Here is a 22483-nt window from a genome sequence, read left to right as displayed (position 1 = left end):
CCCAGATGGAAACCCCAGGGGTCTCACCACAGAGTGGTCTCCAGTGCCCACGAGTTCCATCTGGACTTGTCACCGGAAGCTAGGACAACGCAGCCCCACCGGTAGGACTCCAGAGGCACTCTCCAGATGCCAAGGGAGCTGTGGGTCTCACTTCCCTTCCTGAGTCCGTGAGGAGGCCCTGGGCTGCAGGCTTCCTTTGCTTTTTGGAGAGTTTTCCACAGGGACTGAGGCTGGGAGAAGCAGGGGGCGGGGGGAGGGCACCTCGGGCCTGGACACTCGGGACCCTCATACACTCTTGTCCCCCTCACTGTGTTCCTTGGAGGGAGGATTCTTGTCCTGGCTGCCATCAGGGGGCGCCGGCTTGGCCGCGGGGCTGGGGCTGCTGCTGGCAGAGGGCAGGAGATTGGCCGACTGCAGGACGGCCTCGGAGTGCTCGCGGGCCTTCATGCGCAAGGCGGCCACGCTGGCCGTGCGGTTGCTCTGGCAGCCGTAGGTGGGAAGGAACGACAGTCCCATGGGGTCTGGGACACAGCAAGAGCACAGCGGGCCGCCTGAAAGGAGGAAAAACAACAGGCTGCCATCAGTGCCCACATTCTGTCTCCCGGGACAGGAGGTGGGGGCGAGGGGGCCAACCGATTCTGTTTTGGTTCAGGATCTTAAAGGTAGAGGTGACATGACAAGTGCTCAGGACCCCAGAGATGGGCCCAGTGCAAGAAATCTGGTTGATAACCCAAGGAATCATCAGTGCACTGGGGAGACCTGACCAGTCCTGCTTCCTCACAGACCAACTGGGTGGCCTTAGGCCAATGTCTAGGCTTCACCTTCTGCAAAATGGGAAGATACCTACCTCCCAGGGTCATTATGAGGAGCCAATGAAGAAATCCCACACTCCCCAAACTAGTTGCTGAAACCCCCAAGACCTCACAGGGGCATTGCAGGGACGTTTTCAACCTTTGAAGACAAAAGGGAGCACCACCATTTTTCAAGCGGCTCCCAAGTTGCCAGGACATTAATACTCACTGAGCTGCTTAGACCTAATCATTTAATCAACAAAACTGTTAGGTATTTCCAAGGGCCCAAGAGAGTCATGAAAAATTAACAGAGACCCTCAGGGCACTGTGAACTGAGTTTTAAGAACCTCTGAAGGAATCAGTTTGGAAAGCGCTTAGCATAGGTCCGATGCGTGGAACGGGGCTTGGGAGCAATGGCGTGGCCCCCGACCTGCTGGCCAGAGGGTATAAACCAGCCCAGAAACACAATGGGCTCACCACTCTGCCAGGCTCAGTTTGAGGATCCTCCCTCTTGATGGGCCACCCTCAATCGTGCATTTATTCAGTGACTCTCCGTGAGTGCCCGGCACTCTTCTAGACCCTAGTGACCATCACCAGGAACAACGTAGCAGGACCCGACCTCACGGAGTGCAGGTCTAGTGGAGAGTCACACCGGAGCGCTGAATCCCTGATACAAAGGCAGGTGGTGACACGTGCTATGGAAAATACAGATGGTGCTTGGCAGAGACCTGAGGGCAACCCATCAGGGTGACAGCCACGGGAAAGAGCACGCAGCCAGGGAGAAGAGCAGTGCAAAGGCACGGACGTAGAACTAGAAGTCACCAGTTCAGGGAATAGCAGGGTGTTTAGACTGACCGAAGCCAGAGACCACAGGTGAGGGCAGAAGCAGGCAGGTCAAGGTCATCAAGACCAGACTGCAGGATTCAGGGTAAGGAAACCTCAGCAGGTCAGAGTAGAGAGTGCTGCAGGCTTCTCTGCATCGGGGACAGGGTGGGAAGGCTGGGGGGTAAAGCAGTCCTCGGGGAGAGTGGCTTGGCTCAACTTCACATCCAAATGAACAGAGGGACCATTCCTAAGGTGGGGGCAAACAGAGAATGTTGTGTGTGGGGAGGGAGCATGCCTGTGGAGGAGGAGGATGGGGAGAGCCTGGAACCTCATGGGCCTGCTGCCCCATCTGAGTTCTGAGGGGAGAAGTGAGCAGCGCTCAGCAGGGCTGGCACCACCCCTGTTCCTAGAGGGACACCTGTGTGTTCCATCTGCCGACTCCAGGCAGGTGTGGGGGCAGGAGTCACACAGACTTTGCCCAGGCCAGCTCCAAAGCCAGAGTCCCCCCAGGGGAGCCAGAGATGGACCACCATGACCCTGCCAAGGGCAGTTGGCGGTTAGTGCCTATCCCTAAGGCCTGAGACCTGGGTCCACCATGCCCACTGGCTGCACGTGGGGGGGCAACCTTCTGACAAGGGAGGGCACCACAAAGCCAGTCCCTCACCTCTTTCTGAAAGTGCTCACCGGCTTTGGAAGAAGCAGACCCAGAGATCGGTTGTACCGGGGAACCAAAATTCCTATTTGTCAAATGAATCCGAATTCCTCCCAGTGGCCTCCAAGCCTGACTGGGTTGGCATTGTGTTCTCCTCCTTCCCATGTGCTGGCAAGGACTTCCTTCACATGCTCCCTGAGCATCACGGCAGAGCCCACAGAAAGCTGTATTACCCAGAGTTCTCCCCTTTTTCAGATGAGGAGACTGAGGGTGAATAGTAAGTGGCCAAGTGGGACCTCACCAGGCAAGGGGCCTCCTCCTCAACCATTGTGTCCCTCTGTCTGAGAAGAGCGCTCGTTCCTCTCCCGCTTGGACGCTTCCCTGAGCTCAGCCTGTGACTGAAGAGCCCTGCCCTGTGCCTTGGAATAGTCTCCTCACACCTCTCTCTCTCTTTAGAGCTCCCGGTCACGTTCCAGGCTGCTCAAATCCCACAGCATTGGCCACAAATGGTAGGAGGATCGTTGATGGTTTCTTGACTTGTTTGTTGTCTGTCTCTCCCCCTCAAGAGACTGCAGACGCCCAACAGGTTAAGTATCTTCCTGTCTCGTTCAGCACTCTGTCCCCAACACCTGGCATAGTACCTGCAACAGGCCAGGCCCTTGGAAAATACCAAGGAAGGAAAAAGTCAGGGAGGGCCATCAGCCCTAGTGCCCGTTTGTAGGATCAGTGCTCATGAGGCAGCCTCGGCAACATCCGCGGGGACGTTCCCACCTCCTTTCCTGGGGACAAGCTTCCCCATGCCAGGGCCAGACCCCTTCCTCTCCCCTCAAACACACTGGGGCATCTCTCTCTTCCTTTCCAAGCCTGCTCAGAGACAGAAGGACGCTCACCTTTACCAGCCCCCACGGTGGCCCCCTGTCCCCATCCTGGCCACCCTGAGGGGTGTGTGTTACTCATCCCCACTCTCCAGGTAAGGACACTGAGGCTCCAGGACTAACCGGCCTGAGTTTGTACAGTTTACTGAGAGGTGGGACCATAACCTTCTGGTGGTGTTTCAGTCCCCCGGCACAATAACAGGAGGTGGAAACAGAGCTGCGGCCTCCTACCTCAGTTCTGACTGGGGGTCAATACAGCCGGTAGCAGACCCTAGGACGAGCATAGGACAAATCACAAAGGCCAACTTTACAAAGGGAATTCTGAGATCCCAGGTCACAGCCCCCACACCCCTGGTGGGCTTCTAGCCTCGCGTTATTTCCAGCAGCAGGAAACAAACAGAAAGTCACGCTGGGTCAAGTCCCGAGTCCGTTTTCCCATCGGCCCTCACTCAGCACAGCCACGCACAGATAACACCAGTGACGGCTCAGCAGGGGAGGGGCAGCCTTTGCGGGGACAGTGTCTGTGCCATGAGCCCCAGGACCCATGCAAGAACTGGGGTCCCCTCAGTTCTCCTTCCCAGAGGGAGCTCATGTGTGAGGGGACCATACACAAAGAATGATGGGAATACTGGGCATTTTCCTCTCTGTGTCAGTTTAGAATCCTTCTCATTTTTCTACAAGAAATGTGAAGTTCTTTAAAAATCAGAAACACTACTTTCAATTGTAAATGAATGTTAAGAAGAGGCATATTTGAGGAGGGCCCAGGAGGAGGCTGGGGAGCCTGAGCCGGGTCTGTACTAAAAGTCTGAGGGGAGCTTGCCTGGAGCTGTGGACCGTCAGCAACCTGGGAGGGACCACAGTCCTCAGGATCTACCCTAGGCAGCTTGCCTCGTGTCAGAGCAACCCAAGAGGGTCAGGCTGCTTCTTGCCTCCAGCGAGGCTTTGCTCCAATGTAAGCATCAAGCAGGGAGTTAAACAGTCTGTGACTCGGTGCGGAACATGCCACCTATGGAACGAAGAAGGGCCACTGGGACAAAACAGAGCCTCTCTCCCTGGGATCCACAGCCTACAAGGTCACACGGTGGGCTCCCAAGAAAGCCACCAATAACTACATTCTTGGTCCTCGAAACGCAGACTCAGCCATAAGAGAAATACATTAACTCATAGAACCAAGGCTATGGGAAGGGGCAGAGTCTGTGCCCATGATCTAGTTCACCCCCCACACCAGATGGATGGGGAAACTGAGGACCAGGAACCCAATGACTCTGGGACGCTCTGTGGTTAGCTCTCAGGGCTATGCATACAAAGGAGAAATGTTGAATCTTAAAAAGGAAGGAAACTCTGACACATCTGTAACATAGATGGACCTCAAGGACGTTATGCTGAGTGAATAAGACGGTCATGAGAAGACAAATCCCGCATGAGTCTCTTTCCATGAGATGCCCAGAGTAGGCATATTCATAGAGACGGAAAACAGAACGGTGGTCATCAGGGGTTGAGAAAAGGAGAAAATAAGAAGTTCTTTATCAGTGGGCAGAGTTGCAATTTTGGAAGATGAAAAGGTTCTGGAGATGGATGGTGGTGATCGTTGCCCAACAAGAGGAATGTATTGAATTCTTTTGAATTATCACTTAGAAAGAGTTAAGATGATAAATTTTATCTTCTACATATTTTATCACAATTAAAGATAAAATAAAGTAAAATACATTGTTATAAATAAAACTGTAAGAGCCAAAAGAGAGTTTGGGTCAAGGTCATCAGGATCACGAGGACTGCCCGTGGCTATCGAGCTTCTTTATGGCTCCTCCAGTGAATGAGGACCTCCAAAGTCCCTCGGGCCAAGCACTCCCACACCAGCCACATATCACCTCACATCCATGGGCTAATGCCCTCAATGTCTTTGGCTAAGGAAGCAATTCATGGCTTATACAACCTCCTTAAGCTGGGCTTCTGCCCCAGACTCCGCTTCATGCCTATTGGGTGGGCATTTCCACAGCAGGGCGGCAGACCCTGAGACAGGCATTCAGGCCAACAAGATTCTTTGGCAGATGTCATTCTCCTTCCTCATCTATACCCCAAGCCTGAACTATAGCAAAAGTGTCCTTCCAAAGGGGTCGATGTTTATAGGTAAACTCCTACCCATCCAAACAGCCACATCGAGGAACACCAACAGAGGCAGAGGAACCAATGGAAATCACTCTCTTTGCCCTACCCTTACTTGGAAGACAACTTGGAAGATGTGCCAATCCAGAATGTAGATATGGGCAAGACAGAGAGGCAATCTGTACAACAGAACGAGATCAAAATCAAACAAAGAGACAAATCTAATGTGCCAAGTTTTATCAGGGAAAGGTGTAAAGTCTATGATCTGTGCCCAAGGGTCCAACTGTACGAGAGGGTGGGGCTCAGTGGAACATGTGGTCAATATGACTTCTCAGTAAGCTCAATGTGACACCATATGGTTATGGGTTGCCTTCACAGAGGCAGAAACTGTGGGGAAAAGGAGGATAAATTCTTTCTCTTCTCTGTCATGGTCAGACCATCAGACTAGAGGGAGGGGAGAAGGGAAGGAAAAAAGAGAGGAGGGAGAAGTAAAAAATGGAAGAAATGCGGCTACTTAGCTGAGCTGACCTCAGGGCACAATGGACATGAAGTAACTGTCTCTAACTATCTCTCTTAGTGACGGGGGTGAAAGAGAAGAAATGGCCAAAAGTATGAGAAAAACGAAGTTTTTCTTTCTTTACCATCAGATTCTGTACATATGCAGAGGGCTTGCTAGGTTCCTGGTCATCAGACCCTGAAGCCCCCGACAGGACGTTAGAGAATCTTCATGCACAATATGGGCTATTGGACAAGAAAAAGCTTTAAATCCCTTTCAACAAAAAATAAGTGGTTTTAGAATGGAAGGTGAATTATAAAGTTGAGTCCTTCCAACTTTAACATGTTTTCAGAATTTCAGTTCATGGTGATAGAACTTAAATTGTCCAACCACCACCATCTCCCTTAACTCCTATCACCCTTTTTTTAACAAAGAAAAAAACGATTTCCACAAATAGGATTCTCATAAAACTAACTATTGATTTCTTCATGATTCCACAGTACCAATGGCATCACCAGATTTCCCCAAATGCCTCGTGCCCAAATAACTTCAGCGACCCGGACCCTGACTGAAAACCAGAAGTAACAAAATGGAGATTTGTCATCTGGCATGCTCAGGATGGCAGGACGGCAGATGAACCAATAGTTACCAAGTAAAACCCCAGGCCCCAAAGCGCATGCACCTTGTCCCTGAAAAGCCATACTCAAGGCCCTCACTAGAGTATTTAACGATCCTTTCAAGTGCACTTCTGACATAAATGGTTCGGTTTGAAAGACTACCACAAACTAGAGAGAAATGTGCCTGCTAATGGCAGACACACTGGTAATATTGAGAAAAGGCACACAAACTTATGACAGCCAAAAAACTCAAAATGCAGAGTAACCTGGAGCCAGCCAGTACCGGGGCAAGCAAGCAAAGCGGAACACCTCAGGATGGCCTGACAGCTCTGACCCACACAGCAGGAACCGCCACAGAGACATGACATCTGAAACTGTATTGACAACTTCCTGTGACTGTGAGGGATGGGGAGACACTGAGCCAACCACGAGAAGGACCAGGTGCACCCCTTTATTATGTCAGGGAGGTAACCAAGACCCTCAAGAAAATGTCTACCCCAAAATCAAGTCATCCATTATCAAGTTTCCATAAAATGAGAACCACAACAGGCCTTCTCTGGGACCTGAAAGCTGGATGCAGCCTGTATCTGAGGCAGAAGAAAGGGGGATTTGAAGTTTGGCGCCCCTAGCCCCACTGTTCACCTGTCATGGGGTTTCTCGCCATCCGTCCACACTTCAGGTTCCTCGTCTGTGAGGGGAGGTGATACACCCACCTTTGGGAGACATTCCATAGCACACCTAGTACTAAGGCCTCTGACAATTACTATTTCCCTCACCTCATACAAACTGAAGGGTAAATCTACATCACAATTCACAACTTATTCCAATTATCGATCCGTTTTAGTCACCCGCTGAGGAACTGACCTTGTGAGCATTCCCCCGGGACACCCAGGATGAGCCATGAGCTCTGCCACAGTTGGGGAGTGTGGGGGGGCCATCCCACCAGCTCCGCTCCCAGGCCTGAAACATGCCCAACCGACCACCACACTGTCCTCAGATGTCCTGTGTCCTCAGCGGAGCCTTTCCCATCAGACCAAAAACCAAAATAATTTATTCTGCCAACAGAATCTTGAGGACAAAGATGAACTTTAAAAGTGTCCTTTTTTTTAACTACTGGATTTCCAGAGTTGGGGCTCTAGGTTCCCCCCCTTTTTTTTAATCTTTCAAAAAGGTATAAATCATGAATGGGCTAAAAATTAAATTAGCTACAATGTAAGTCAGTCCAGTGTGGCATTCGGTGATGGTAACTGTGACCAACCTCATGGCCCAACAATAGGGAGCTGAGTAAGTTGGAGTCACCCACAGAGAACACGCTAAAGCTATGACAAAATTATATTATAGGAAGATACTTAGCACCATGAAAAAATTAATCATAATGACATATAATAATGAAATATTAAGTTTAAAAAGTAGGTTAAGAAACAACTAAGTCAATAGGATTCCATTTTGGTACACATATGTATGTGTTATTGTACATATCCATGTGTACATAATACATACATATATACACATTATGTGTATATATGTACACATCCATGTACAACCATATGTTGTATCCATGTAGGATTGTAGGTATAACACATGTGAAAATTTATAAGCAGAAAATACTGATAAGTTTAAACTTTTTGGTTTAAAATTTTTAATTTCTAAATAAGTTATAAAATACATGAATTCATTAGAGATATATATTTATAGATGGGAAGACAACAAATGTACCAATACCAAATATTCATAGCAGTTGATTCTGGGTACTAAGGGTATGAGTGATTTTATATGTTTCTTTGTGTTTTATCGTATTTTCCACTCTTTCTAGCCTGGCCAGGTATTAAGGTCATGAAAATGGTGTATCCTTCTGTGCCTTGTGATTTCCAGCCTTCTTCCATTCAGATGATGAGAATGGATGCTCTTCTTTAGGATGGAGTCCCACTGAAATTGTCAAGGAATAAGGGCCATGGCCTCGGCACCCAGGTGCAGCTCCATAACTATTAATGGCCTGGATCTACACTGACCGGTGAAACTGGGGTGGACGAAGTGCCTTGGAGGAACACTTGGTCAGTCTCCCGTCCTGTGTGGTCCAAGGTTAGCAAGTCCGTAAGCACCCCAAGCATGGGGTACAACCAACCCACCAGCAGATGAACCCCCTCAAAGACCACAACCTCTCCCCTCTGGCCCTACCAACATGTGCCATGGCCGGCGTCTGCGTGAGAGCATCTGACCCTAAAACACAGCCTGAAAATGATTTTGTTTGGAGAACATACTACCTCCTGGACACTAAATTAAAACACACAATTAGATTTCCATTAAGTTACAGCAAATTCTGCTGAATTGATCTAATCGGCCTACATTCCTACATGACATCATGCTTTAAAGGCTTGGCCTGAACATAAATACTTAATGTAATAAATACAGTCTGAAATATTTGATCTCCTTGGCAGTTTAATTGATCTACTATAGAGACTGACAGGAAAAATTAAGTTAGTTCTGTCTCGTCTCTGTCGATAGCACATTTTCCTCATAAAGGCACGTGAACTACAATGTTGGTTACAAGTAAAGCTCTCGCACACTGATTTCTTGATGAAAGTTCAGGTTAAGGGTAACAGAATTGAACAAGGAACTGAGTGTGTGGATTTATGACAGCTTTAACACAATATCGTAGTTGATATCTTTTGATAGATAGATAGATAGATAGATAGATAGATAGTAAATATATTTTGTGATTTGTAATAACAGCCCCTGGGCATGAGTGCAGTGTTGGTAGATGCCTACCACATTTAAACACAGATTTTTAGATGTTGTAGCTATGCGTGCTCACCGATAATTAAGTGCACAAGGTCAAATTCATACCCCCATATCTTCTACCTCAGAAGGCCTGACATGCTTTGTCCCATCCCCATTTTATGGTTTATATTGCCTTTCACCATGAGTTGTGTTTATTTTATTACTTTTATTATTATTATTATGTTGAGTTTTGTACCCAGCTCACCTCCCAAACTTGCCATAAGCGCCCTTCCCCCACACTCACCCCCATACTCCTGAGGCCAGAACTGAAATGTACCATTTGGGTACAAAGTAAAGACTGAATAGTTGGGGAAGGCAGAAAAGGAGGAGGAGTCTTCCTGACTGAGCTGGCATACCTTAGGTCCTCAGAGTTACCAACCCGCAGGTTCTAAACTTCCTCGGTACCTCGTGGAGAGAAACGGTGCTCATGGCAAAGTTGCTCAATCTGATTCATGTCAAAATCCCCAGGTTAATTTTGCAGGTTATTCTGCTAGAACTGACGCCCAGTCCCACCCCTGCCTGAACTCCACCTAGCACTTGTACACCCACTCTCTTGACATCTGCTCATCTGTTCAGCAAATGCTCCTTGACGGGAGGCACTACAGCCAAACATTCCTTGCACTCGGACAGTCTCAGGGCCCAGCACCAGGGTCCCCTTTCCATTTGGACGTCTTTGTAGGGGCAAACAAAAAATGACAACACCAAGATCCAAGAAGCCTGGCACAGCCCAAGGAGCAGAGGGACATGCGTTCTGGGCAGCCCAATGCCAGTTAGCCCTCCCTCCTCCGAGTGGCAGCCAGAACCCAACACGGGCAGGCTGCTTCTCCCGCTGCCTCTGGGCACAAGCCAGAAACCTTCTGCTCAGCTCCCTGCACTCCAGGGCCCCATTGATTAGCAGGAAGGGCAAACCCATCAGCACCCATAGGAAATGGCTTCTGGAAAGTGAGTTGCAGCTTTTAAAGCCAGAGAATGACAGCAGGTGCCTGTAAAAGGAACAGAATCGATACAGGGTGTGGGGAGCTGGACGATGGGACACCTGGGTCCCTGACTTGTCCTACTTCTTATAGATATACTACGTGACCTTGGACAGTCCTGTCCCCTCTCTGGGCCTCAGTTTCCCCACTATACTCAGGAAAGGTAACATACTCTTTAAGAAGATTCCTTACAAATCTTAGTGCTGGGGTTCTCTACCCCTGTCTTCCTGACATCAACCAGGCACAGAGAAGGCTAGGGCTGAACCAACCAGTTTCCCCATAAGAAGTGGCTACCTTCTGCCCCTTGGGTTCCCTGCTCCCCAAATACCTATATCCTTACAAACAAGCCAAGGGCCCCAGAAGGCTGTGCTGCTTTCTTGGAGCTGCACACACCTCAGAACTCATTAACTGTGCCTTGGAGGCTGAGAGGCTCTCCCATTGAGGAACAATCCTGAGCAGTTCTGGTCCATGGCCAGTCTGACTCCAGAACTTGGGCTCACCTTGAGGCCATGCCATCCTCTCCTGGGAATGTGGCCCCATCCAACCTCATGCTTTGCCCTTTTCTCAACACACTAGGCCTACTTACCTCCGTGCCTTTGCTCATGCTGTTCTCTTGCCTGGGGTCCTTTCACCCACTGGGCAACTCCTATGCTTCCTTCAAGCCCGACTGAAACATTGCTTCTGGAAAGTCTTCCTCATTCCTACAGGGAAAAATGTCCTCTCCCCTTATGGCTTCCCCCATATCTTCCCAGCCCTTATTGGTCTCTATGAGAGCATATGACTGTGTCACATGAGATGAAATTCTTTGTTGACTGTCTCTCCAAGCCCACACTTGGCCTGTCACTCCCTTGAAGTCAGTATGAGTCTAATTCATCACCAGAGGTTTGGCCTCTGCTTTAGAGTCTGACAAAGTGGGGTACTCAGTGGGTGCTGAATGAAGAACAGGAGGGCCCAGTTATTTCTGGGGTCCAACAGATGGCCAGCCCTGCAGGCTGGTGAGGTCAGTCTCCCACACCTGGAGCAGCCTCACCTGCTTTCCTTCTGTAGCCAAACCTCTCTACCATTTACTCTGCACCAGACTCTATATTTGGGCCGAGGTGAGTGGCTTGGAAGGACCTAGAGGTGAGTCAGATAGGGCCATCGCCTTTAAAGTGCTTATAGTCAGAATTGGAAGCAAGGTAGGCTCAAAAACAAACACCCCAATTCATATCACGATACCAGAGTATCCTTGATCTTTGTGTCACTCAGTCTCCAAAGAGGATCTTCAAGGAAGCGACCTGCTAGCATTCACACCTTTGTGCAGGCCCCTCCACTCAAGCCTGTGTTGGCCCTGGGACCAGCTTAAATCAACAGAATGCATCAGAAACAACTCTGTGCCTGTTGTGGGTGTAAGCCTCAACAAAGTCTGGCATCTTCTGCTTTTCCATGCTTGAGAATCAACCACCATTCAACCCCACTCCAAGCTCACGTGGAGAGAGAAAAAGAGCGTCCAGCCTCCCAGAATCCCCGCCAAGGCCCCAGACAGGGAAGGGTGACCCCATGTTTCAGGTGCCAGCCCCAGCGGCCATGTGAGCACAGACTCATGAGAGAGGCCCGACCAAAGCAGAAGCAGAACCACCTGGCTGAGTCCAGCCAGTCCTCGGAATCAGGACAGAGCGTAAAATAACCAGGCAGCCCTACTGCTGCTTTCATTATACTTGGTTTGGGGGCAAAGGAAAACAACACTGACATCTGGAATGGAAATTCTAAGAAAATCCCAAGCCAATCTCCCCAAGATCATAGATACAAAACTCCTGAGCAAAGAACCAGCAAACAGAATCCAGCTCTATCTAAGAAGGACGACATGTCACATCTTATGTGGGTTTATTCCAGGAAGGCACAGTTGGATTAACACTAAAAAAATCAATCAGTGTAACTTACTGTCTTAATACATTTGAGAAAGAAAAAAATCACGTGATCCCCTCAACAGCAGCAGAAAAAGTATTCAATGAAATTCAACGTTCATTCACATTCGTGATTTTTTAAATAATAATTAAAATACAACTCTTAGGAAACCGAGGAGAGAAGAAACTATCCTTACTTGATAAAAGATATCGAAAACAAAACAAAACGAAAAGACAACAAACGTGACTGTGAAACCCTGAGATCAAGAACAGGCCAGGGTCGGTCCTGAAGACCACATATGGTATGATTCTGTTCCTACAAAAAGTCCACGGTAGCAATTGCAAAAATGTTCACGACCGATAGAGACAGCGAGATCCATGGTGTCCCAAGGCTGGGGACATTGGGAGCAGGGGAAAGTAACTGCTAACAGATACAGGGTGATGGAAATGTTCAGAGGTTGACCTTAGCGACGGCTGCACCACTCCCTGAATATACTAAGATTCATTAAGCCAAACACTTCAGCGGATGAATGGGACGGTGTGTGAATTATATCGCAATAAAACTTACAAAAGAAATGGAATAAGGCAAGGATGCCCGTTGTCACCACTTCTATTCAGTACTGTGCTAGGGGTTCTGGCTGGCACAGACAAGAGAAAGAGATAAAAGGCGTAAGGATTTGAAAGGAAGAGACCAGCTGTCTTTATCTGCAGATGGCCTCATCATACACATATCATAAAGAATCTACCACTAAGCCTAATTACAAGAATAAATCTCCCAAACATTACGTGGAGCCAAAGAAGGAGACGCAAAGAATCTGTTCTCTATGATTTCATTTATATGTAAAGTTCAAAAAAGTCCAGCTAAATAGTAATGTTTCAGGATGCCTGCTTAGGTGGTTGGCAAAAGTCAGCATAGTGCTCTCATTTGGGGGAGGAAAAGAGGTCCAGGATTGGAGAGCTTCTGGGGTGCAGGCAAAGTCCCGGAGGGTCCCTACATAGGTGCTTGAAATAGGTCACTAAACTCTAGCTGCGTGTTTTATGAATTTTTCTCATGAATATTACATTTCATAATAAAACAAATTTTAATGTTTTTTCATTGCCACAACCCAAAGGGAAAAGAGATTAAGGAGGAATAGTGGGGAGATGCTGGAGAGGGAAGAGACGGCCTCTGGCCCGGAGTTCAGCCTTGGTGGACAGATGTATACTGGGCCATAAAGCCCCTGCAGTCCCAGAATCCAGACATTTTGTCTTGGCTTGAGCCCAAGGCCAAGGCCAGTATGAGGCAGGGAAGGCACATTCTTGACTAATGAAGGTGCCTTGCTCTCTGGAAGGATATGGCCAGACCCTGTCCCCCACAGGGGACACCCTGCCCCTCGCCTTCCCCTATTCCTCGTACACACAATGCGGGACCAGAACTGCTACTCCAACTGCTAGCAGCTTCTGAGTGCCCGCCTCGTGCCAACACGGAGCAAGTCCCTGGCACATAACAGCTCCCAAATCTCCCAGCCTGTGAGGCCTGAATGCAGCAGCTCCACTGGGGAGGTGGGAGCCGGGCTGTCTGCCTCCAGCCCCTCCAGCATGGGACGGATGGGGCCACCTCAGCTTCCCAGGAGGGGATGGGATGGCAGGGTAAGAGGAGGTCAGACCTCCTTCCCTTGCTCTGCTGCTATGCCCACCCCTCAGGTCTGACTCTAAGGACCAAGGGCCTGCCTTGCCCTCAGGCTTCCCCACCCTCCCACCTGCCCCCTTGAGTTTCAGAAAAGTTGGGCGGGATACCCCCACCCAGTGCAGGAGAGTGACTGTGAGCCCCAAGCGTGAGCACAGCCTGAATTATGAAAGCTCTCCGCTGGCGGCTGTAATTAGCTTCCACCACACACCCGCTCTCCCGATCACAGGTTAGAGGGAGCCCGGCTAAGTGCACCAGGGAGAGGGGGCCTCCGTGGACTGTGGCTCGCCTGCCCCCATCACGCTCCTCGTGTGGCCAGCACTTCCCCAGAACAAACCCAAGCGCCTCCCTCAGCCATTAATAACCTCCTCTGCATTAATGAATTGTGAACACAAGCCTGGCCATTAAGACAGAGCAGGAAAATTCTTTGTGTTGCAAAGGCTCTTTCTCTGGACACCCATTACTGTGATGCAAACCCTCCCTGCTGGGGTAGGGAGGGTCCTGCTGCCTTTTTATTCGAGAGTGTCCCTGGAATACTCAATAAGGAAACACACGAACAAACGGCATGCTTGGCCATGAGGGGTCCTCTCTGACCATCCCGAAGTACAAAATGCATCACCGCCCCCTGAAGCCCCAGAGAAGGAATGGGTGTCCTGCCCAGGGAAATCCTCCCAGGGACAGGAAGGAACCCCCTCGTCATGGCCAAATATGGAACGACAAAGGGTGCAAGGGAAAGATAAGTAACAGCTTCCGTAAAGGTCAGGGAGATGGGAGACGTTTGGGAGATGCGGACGTATCACGGGCTCCTTTAAAGGTGAGTGGGACCCAGGGACTTGGAAACGGGAACGAAGGGATCTGGTTCATGACGACGGTATTTGCTGAGCCCCTCTCACGTGCCACACACTGTTCCAAGAGCCTCAGATGTTCTAGCTCCTGTGCCCCTCATCCAGTTCTCTGACTTCAGTCTTGTTACGATCAAGATCTGAGAGAGAGACCCCCAGTGCAGTACTCAAGACTTAACACAGCCTGGGAACAGAAGGATGAGGGTTCACACCAGGCAGGCCACCCCAGAGTCCTTGCTTGAGGCCACTGTGCTGGTCAGCTGCTTGATAATTAAAGGATAATTAAAGGAGGAAACCCCCACAAATGCCTGGTTTTCAGTGACGTCGCCCTGTCCCCGGTGCGCAGTTTCCGGGCCTGAGGTAGCCAGCTGCCCCACTCCCTGATGGGCACAGTCCCCTGACTGTTCGGGACCCTGCCCAGCAACCTGGAGGCTAGTCAGCCACTGGTCCACCTACGGACGCTCTGCTTGATCAGCCACCCCAGAAACCCCAGAAGGCCGTGACCTCCCACCCTTCGAGGGGGCCACCCCCACCTCCCACTCTCCTGGCTCCCTAGTGCCTGAGCAGCCTGCTGACCTCTCCAGACACAGCCCTCCTTGCACACGGCACCTCACACGCTCCCAACACTGAGCCCGCTGAACAAGCACCCCCAGGACCCCAGCCCTGGACCTGGCTGGCAGAAGAGCCCTCCCCACCCCCATCATCCTATGTTGGATGCTCTGGAAGCTCTGGAAGATCTCTGCCCTCTCCCAGGCCTGAGGCAGAAGCACCAAGTCGAGGTTCAGGGCCGTGGCTGTTAGCGAGCCGTGTGGATTGTCCACATACTGGGGTAATTTTCAATCTCATCTTGGTTTCCCTGGCTCTCTAGGTGCTTCCAAAACCCAGACCCCTGCTTTCAACAGGCATCTCCAAGGAATGACAACTAGTCCTTCTAATTTTCTAAGAAAACCATATTTCAGAGTTTTCTGCTACTGACTTCTCAGTCTGTGGCCAAAGCTCAGCAAAGGGACGGAGAGACCAGCTCCCCCTCCCCTTTTCTGGGCCACTTCCCCCCATAATCCACAGATGAAAAAGCAGTCTACAATCACTGGCATGTTCTGGGCCAAAGCCACAGAGCTTCTAGGGCCCAGCCTGTCCTCCCCACTCCCGCTGGGGACCGGGCTGGGTGTTACCACACAGCTCTGCGTTCCAGCACTGCAGGGGCCCCGGGAGCTCATTCCCTGTACAACTGACATCCCTGCATGCCCTTTTCCTTCCCCTAGTGCAGCCTGCTCCAGGAGCTAACAGCCAGTATCCAAGAGCACTCCTGTTCTCAGAGCACATCCCAAGTCAAAGAATTTCCAGGCAAGGGAATAGCCATAAAGCTACGTTCAAGGACAAAGAGCCCTCAAGAGCCACTACTTAGAGGAACTGAGCAAACTGTACCTTAGCAACCCCCAAGCTCTCCCACAAACACCCCTGGAGGGGTGCTTAACATTTCCCAGGCAAGGACTCCGCCTCTGTCACAACAATGCCTGGAACCAAAAGACAAGGACCCCCGCTCAGAGTCCTTGGCCTTCTCAGCTTGTTAGCCCTGGGAGCAGTGGCTGAGGTGCTCCATATGCCCCATGGGAGAACCGATCCTGCCCTGGAGCACTGGGAGCCCTGCCAGTTGGGCCAGTTGTTGGCTGTGGCACACGGCAGCTTGGGCTTAGGTCCTCAGGCCCTGGTCTGGGGAGGGAGCAACCTGGTGCTGTCTAGGGTTGGGCCAGAACCTCGGTGGCCTACACAGGATACTTGCTGTCTTCAGCCCGGGGCCATATGACCCCACTAGGACCACAGAGCCTAGGGAAGGAGACACAAGCACTGGTTTGAGTCTAGGAGCTGACACTGAGTTTGATTTCTTTCTTCTGGATTATTTGCCTGTTGCCACAGCCCTGGAGAAGTGGGCTGGGATCTCCGGGCTAGAAGAGACAGTGGTGTTCAGCTCATAGTGGTCCTAGTCTCTGATAGTCTTGGGTGAGTCCAGACCCCTCACCAGGGCTCACACCCAGCAGACTCATAGCTGTCCTCTCTTGTGAGGAAAAAAGGAGAGTAGGGGTCCAAGGCCCTACCAAGAACAGGTGTCCATGCAGAGGAATGCATGACTACATGGTGTCTGGAGGAAAGGGCACCTCAGGATCCTGTGGAGGGCAGTCCAGACCCTGAAGGAGAAACCTAGCTGAATAAGTCATGTCTGAGCAACTGACTTCTCCTCTGAGCTTCAGTTTCTCATTTGTGACCAGAGGGATGGGCCTAGAAGCCCAGACAGGTGACTTCAAGCACCAACAGACACAAAGGTCCTCCCACTTACGTGAGGCCCATCCCCAGGTTGGCCAGCACCCCCCTGGGAAGCCAGGCTCAGGCCACCAGCTCTGCCAGCATCGCTTACCCAGTCACCTGTGGGGATTCACAAAAGTAAGGGAGGCAAGGTCACGGCCCAGAAGTCCCTGCATTGAGCCAGGCGATAGGAAATGGGGCCGCTCCCCTCTGGGGCCCATGGACTTAATTTCTGCAGCCTAGGGGAGCCTGGGAAGAAAAGGTGGGTTGCAAAAGACAAAAAGCTGTCCCATCCTGGGGTGCCTGGGTGGCTCAGTGGGTTAAAGCCTCTGCCTTCAGCTCAGGTCATGATCTCAGGATCCTGGGATTGAGCCCCACATCGGCTCTCTGCTCAGCAGGGAGCCTGCTTCCTCCTCTCTCTCTGCCTGCCTCTCTGCCTACTTGTTGATCTCTGTCTGTCAAATAAATAAATAAAATATTTTTTAAAAAATGTTTAAAAAAAAAACCTGTCCCATCCCTAAACCACTTAACAAATGTTCCACAGAACAGTCAGATGTTGAACCCCACTGTAAATAGAAACTGACTTGTGGGCAGACACTTATGATGCAGGTCCCAAGCCCCGAGCACACCCCCAGGGAAAGCTGAGCCCACCTGGACTGGAGCCGGGCATTCTGACTCTGAGACTTCCAGCTCAGAACACCCGGCTCCCAGAAGGGCCACCAGATGGGGTTAGGCCCCTTCAGAAGGCGTAGACGCCCCCACCAAAACCAGCTGTTTTCTCAGAGCAGAAGGGCAGGCCATGGATTGCTCTGATCAACTGTGTGCCGGTGTGGCCTGAAGACTGAGAGCCCACATTTAAAAGATGGGACTATCTCAAATGAAAAGCCAGCTTCCCAGCTTCTCCAGAAATTTCAGCAGTGCTGGCAATGCTGCGTCCACACACCCTCTTAGCCACCATCAGCCGGCCTGAGCAGCCGCTGACCCCTGAGTGAGCGAATCCTCCCCCAGCCCCACTGTCTCTGACAGTAGAGAAATGGGTCCTTTCCCCGTGTCTTTCTCAAAAATCTCAAAATGACAGACAGACCAAGAGGGCTCTGTACCTCAAGAGAAGGGAGCAATAGCTCGTTAGTATATGGTGACATGAAGACAGTGCCAACACCCAGTCACCTCGCTCGCTGTCTGCCCGACATCTGAGCTTGCCACCCGCCCCAGCACGTGACCACAGTCAGGAAGACTTCCCATGGCATACACAGGCTGCCCGAGCTAGTGCTACCACAACGGGCAAGGACACACCCGAGTTTGGTGAGCACACTGCGATTTCTGTCACAGCCACGAGCCCTCGCTCACCCCAAGCTCCACTCCCTCGGCCCCCTCAGCAAGGGCAGCATCGAAGGAAAGCCTGTTTCTAATGAGGCAGACACAGGACAGGCCCAGGGGTCACAGTCCAGCCGGAAAAGTCTAGGCAAGCGCTGGAGGGGAGTACACACCAGGGACAGACGAAGAGGGGTGACACATTTACGTTTACCAACCCCTGCCACCAGCCCCTGCCTCTGTCCTGGGTCATAACTCAGAAGACACAAGACTCTGCTCTGTCTCGCTCTCACCACCGCCCTGGGCCTCCCAGCTGCAGGCACTGTGCCCTCCCTGCTCAGTCAGCTGCCCCCTCACCCTTCCTGGAGCCACTGCAGTCCTCCTCCAGCTTGGCTGGCCAGAGAGCCCGGCCACAGGCGGCCACGGCAGAGACATGGGAGTCACGTACAACCCATGAGGCTGGAGTGGGGCAAGCAAGAACATTTCTAAAAGAGATGGTTGCTCTCAGGAACCGAGCTGGCCCCCACCACAGCAGAGGATTTAGACACGGAATTGCTCCTCTGCCCAGACTAGTTCCTTAAATGATACCCAAGTCCCAGTGGTAATCTCCTTCCAGAAGCCTCTTCCAATTGGGACTCCACCTCTGTTGTTCCCGATCAGCCTACTGTGTCCTGAGAGCGTGTTCTAAGGCCACTCTTGGCGGGGGTGGGGCGCGGCTCTACTTGGCCTCTGGAGCACCCGGGGCCTGGAGCTGAAGGAAGCAGGAGGAAGGGCCTGGGCCCAGAGATGGACAGAAGGGAGCCTCATCCACTCATGCCAGCTGTCTAAGCGAGGGGACTTGCTCAGCTACCTGGACAGCTCAGAAGTGTTCTGGGCCTCAAGGCCCCACCTCCTACAGGGGAAAATCCAACCCCAGGAGCAGAGCTTCCAGAGCCTTGGCCCCTGCCAAGCATCTCCACCTTATCTCTGGGCATTCTCCCATGGACACCCACCATACCAGCCAATCTCCAGACAAACCTGGTTCTCCTGCCCTCTCCTGGAACCCTGCATGTGCTGTTCCCTAGGCCTAAAATGCCCTTCTCTCCCTTCTGGAGGCTCCACAGGGAAGCTACTTCATGGCCTCATTCAGCCTCCAGAAACCACATTTGTGCCATGGATTGGCACTGTGTGTGTGTGTGTGTGTGTCTGCCTTACTAGCTGGAGGGAGACCCCTCAAAGGAAGGAGACCCCAGATCCTAATGCAGAACAAGCAGGGGACCCTCTAGGAGGGGCCTCTCCCACTGCCTATTATCAGGCAAAAGCCTACAGCCTACACCTGTGTCTCCCCTCCCAGACCCCATGTGACAGGCCCTAAGAAGCACAGCACTGCCCCTCAATGCCCCAGACCCCATGCAGACGCCAGCCCCGCTCCCGGCCAGCACAGCGCCTGGCCTCATCCCAGAAGGAGTGAGTTCAAGGCCAAGACGCAGAGACGGTGGATGGACAGATTCATCCACTGGGGAATGCCCCAGAAGTCCCCAGGGAGTTCCTCTTTCTGGGCCTGACCAAACAACCCTAATGGTTTGCAGCCTTCAGACAACAACAGCAATTAAGAAGAGCACAAACCCTGGAAAATCACCAATCCTAGCCCTTCAGACCTCTGACGTCAGGAGTCCCCAGGGAGGCAGGTGGGCACGCTGCACAGATGGAGAGGGTCCTCCATCAAGGCCTCTCGGAAACCGTTACCAATGAGAAGAAGCCACCTGCGAAGGCAGAGTAGTCCCTCGTGGCACAACCACTTCTGAGAAGCCCTTGGCTGGTGCGGGGACGCCTACAATCTTAGGCCATGTGGAAGTCACCCAGGACAGCGTGTGGGGGCACTGAGACCGTTCATGCCCCTGGCTGCAACCGACAGAAGGGGAGAAGGAGCAGCACTGCCCAAGGTACAAGGATGGGCAGAACTGAGAAACCAGGACTGCCGGACCATCTCCGCGACACCTTAGGGACAGGCCCACGCCCGAGAAACCCCAGCTCCACCCCACCAGCCAGCAGAAGCAAAACATACCTTTCAGGGAGGCAACGTGGGACAGGGCCTGGGCATAGGTGGCCGTGTTCAGGAGGGTTCCCGGCAAGCAAGAGGGGAAGAAAGGTCCTGTGGGACCCACAGTTCTCCCCAGGCTGCTGGAGATAAAAATCACACTGAGTTCCCAATCCTGTGTAGACGCCAAGCCTCCAGACCCCGGGGGACTCACCCGCCTCACCTCTGCTGGGCTTCCAGGGCCTCCTTCTTGCTCCGGGCCTGGTCCCCCGGGGGCGGGGAGTTGATGTTTCTCACGGGCGGTGGCGTCACCTCTGCCATGGGCTCCTTGGCTCCTGGCTCTTGGTCGGAAGCCCCTCTCTCTGTTTTCCTCCATTTGGCCCTTCGGTTCTGGAACCACACCTGAGTCGCCCATGGAAATGCACATCCCAGGGAGGCAGAAAATCAGACAGGAGCAAAAACCCAAACGCCTGGGTTCCGGCCCCCATGCTCACGGCTCACCTTGCAGCAGCTGCGTGGGGGACCAGCCTCCTCTCTTCCAAAGATCTCCCAAAGCCGTGCCCTCTGGACTACAGCTTCAAACCCAAAGATGGGTCAGAAGATCAGTGTAGAAGGCATGACAGGCATTTTTCTTAAATAAACGTTAAATCATAGAAAGTATCCAAATGTATCGCCCACAGTAAAGGTACAAGCATGGAAATTTTTGACGTATCCAAGTGCGTTTATTTGATGTGAAACATATTTGCTATGGTTGGAGGGAGGTGGACTCATCATCGCAGCAGTTTGTAAAACACTGTCCTGGGGTTTCCTCATCAAAAATACTCATTCCCTATTCTCAAAGGTTTGCCTTAGCCGGGGAATGTGTCTGGCCTGAGACTCATGAAATCATCTCTGACATGTCATGAAGCTCGTGACTGGCAGCCCAGTGCACCCATGAGGCACGACGCCTCTGGAGTCAGCCTGGCCTGGTTTAGAATCCACCCCGACCCTGTAAGGCAGGTGGGTCTATCCCTGCTTTACAGATGAGACTGCTAAGCACAGACAGGTTAATTAAACAGCCCAAGGTCATTCAGGTGGTAAGTGGCAGACCCACGATTTGAAGACCGGTGGCCTGGCTAGGAACCAAATCCAAACTCCTAGGGAGTAATAACGATGGCCACCCCCAAGCACTGTCAGCACAGAGACACACAAAAAATGCGGCGCACTGTCTCCTGACACACAGCCATCAGTCCCTCGGTCAACATTAAGCAGCCTTATCCCTGCCACCCTCAGCTTAGGAGGACGCTTACAATTCACCTGCCCTAAGTGCCTTCTTAGAGCCTGGTGTAGATTTCCTCAAGCCTTGGCAATCAGGACGGCATCTGCAGAAGGACACCCGCATGACAGCCGCACAACGGGGCCCAAGGTGCTCCCAGAGGTCAGTGAAATCCTACTGCTCTTTACCCAGCAGAACCCCATCCCTCCGCTCCTGGGAGATAATTCTTGGCTTTCAAAAAAGGCTGGGCTAGATTGCCTCCCACTCCCCCGGGGTAGCCTCTCCTCCTCCTGCCTCACATTGGCCCAGGAGAAAACCTGGGTCCCGGGGCTGAGCCCTCCACCAGCCCACCCCACTTCTGAATTTTCATTCTCCTTTAACTGGGTTTCTTTCTTTTTTAATCTAGTTGGCTTTTAATTGCACATATCAGCAACCATTGAATAATGATTTTATCTATATTCTAAATTTAGGGCAGTTAAATGCAAAGCAAAATGCAGACACTTTCTTGTGTCTTAATTGAATGAAGGTCACAGCTATAACAACATTTAATTGAGCTATTTTTCATTATCATATTTTAATGACTTTGCACTGACAGTTCGCCTGCTTCTGAGGAAAGAGCATGATGGAGTCGTTTATTTCCCTATTTAGTTATTGTTTGACAACATCAGCTTCGATTAAGACCCTGCTTTATAGAACATTAATCATATTTGAATGAGCAAGGGGTATAAATGTAAACACATCTCCCTTCCCGCCACCGAAGCCCGTGTCCCCACACGGAGGCTCACTAAACAAATGCTTCACAGCCATTGTCTGTTTGCATAATAGCCAACAACAGCCTGAACAACAATTCCCAGACTTAATTGTTACCACCCCTATCTCACCCTTGCACCTTTCAGGGAGAAGTTATGATCTTCCACTTCTGAATGCTCAATAATTGTGTCATTTATCTCAATTTGCAGTTCGGTCTTTAGGCAGCTATTGGCAAGCTGGCATTAAAAAAAGAAGGGATAGACAACATCCTGGCCAAAGGAGATTTTCATTTCCAAATAATAATCAGTTTAATTTGCCCGCATATGACCAATGATTCATGTTCAGATTTA

The 22483-nt window shown here is 51.2% G+C and overlaps 1 protein-coding gene across 1 annotated transcript in view; it reads right to left on the bottom strand.

The window, feature by feature from the left end:
- Window positions 1–285: 285 nt before the first annotated feature.
- Window positions 286–22483, bottom strand: part of DRGX (dorsal root ganglia homeobox) — a 28423-nt gene continuing 6225 nt past the window's right edge. The window contains exons 4-6 of the mRNA XM_032877790.1: window positions 20352–20530; window positions 20156–20268; window positions 286–551 (exon numbers count right to left, since the gene is read on the bottom strand). Of these exons, the coding sequence (XP_032733681.1) occupies window positions 286–551; window positions 20156–20268; window positions 20352–20530 (558 nt within the window). The remainder of the gene's footprint in view (window positions 552–20155; window positions 20269–20351; window positions 20531–22483) is intronic.

Source organism: Lontra canadensis, unplaced genomic scaffold, assembly GCF_010015895.1.
Source record: "Lontra canadensis isolate GAN:19392208 unplaced genomic scaffold, GSC_riverotter_1.0 scaffold3, whole genome shotgun sequence".
NCBI lineage: Eukaryota > Metazoa > Chordata > Mammalia > Carnivora > Mustelidae > Lontra > Lontra canadensis.
The sequence above is the reverse complement of the archived record's forward strand: the minus strand, read 5'-3'. Positions and strand labels throughout refer to the sequence as shown.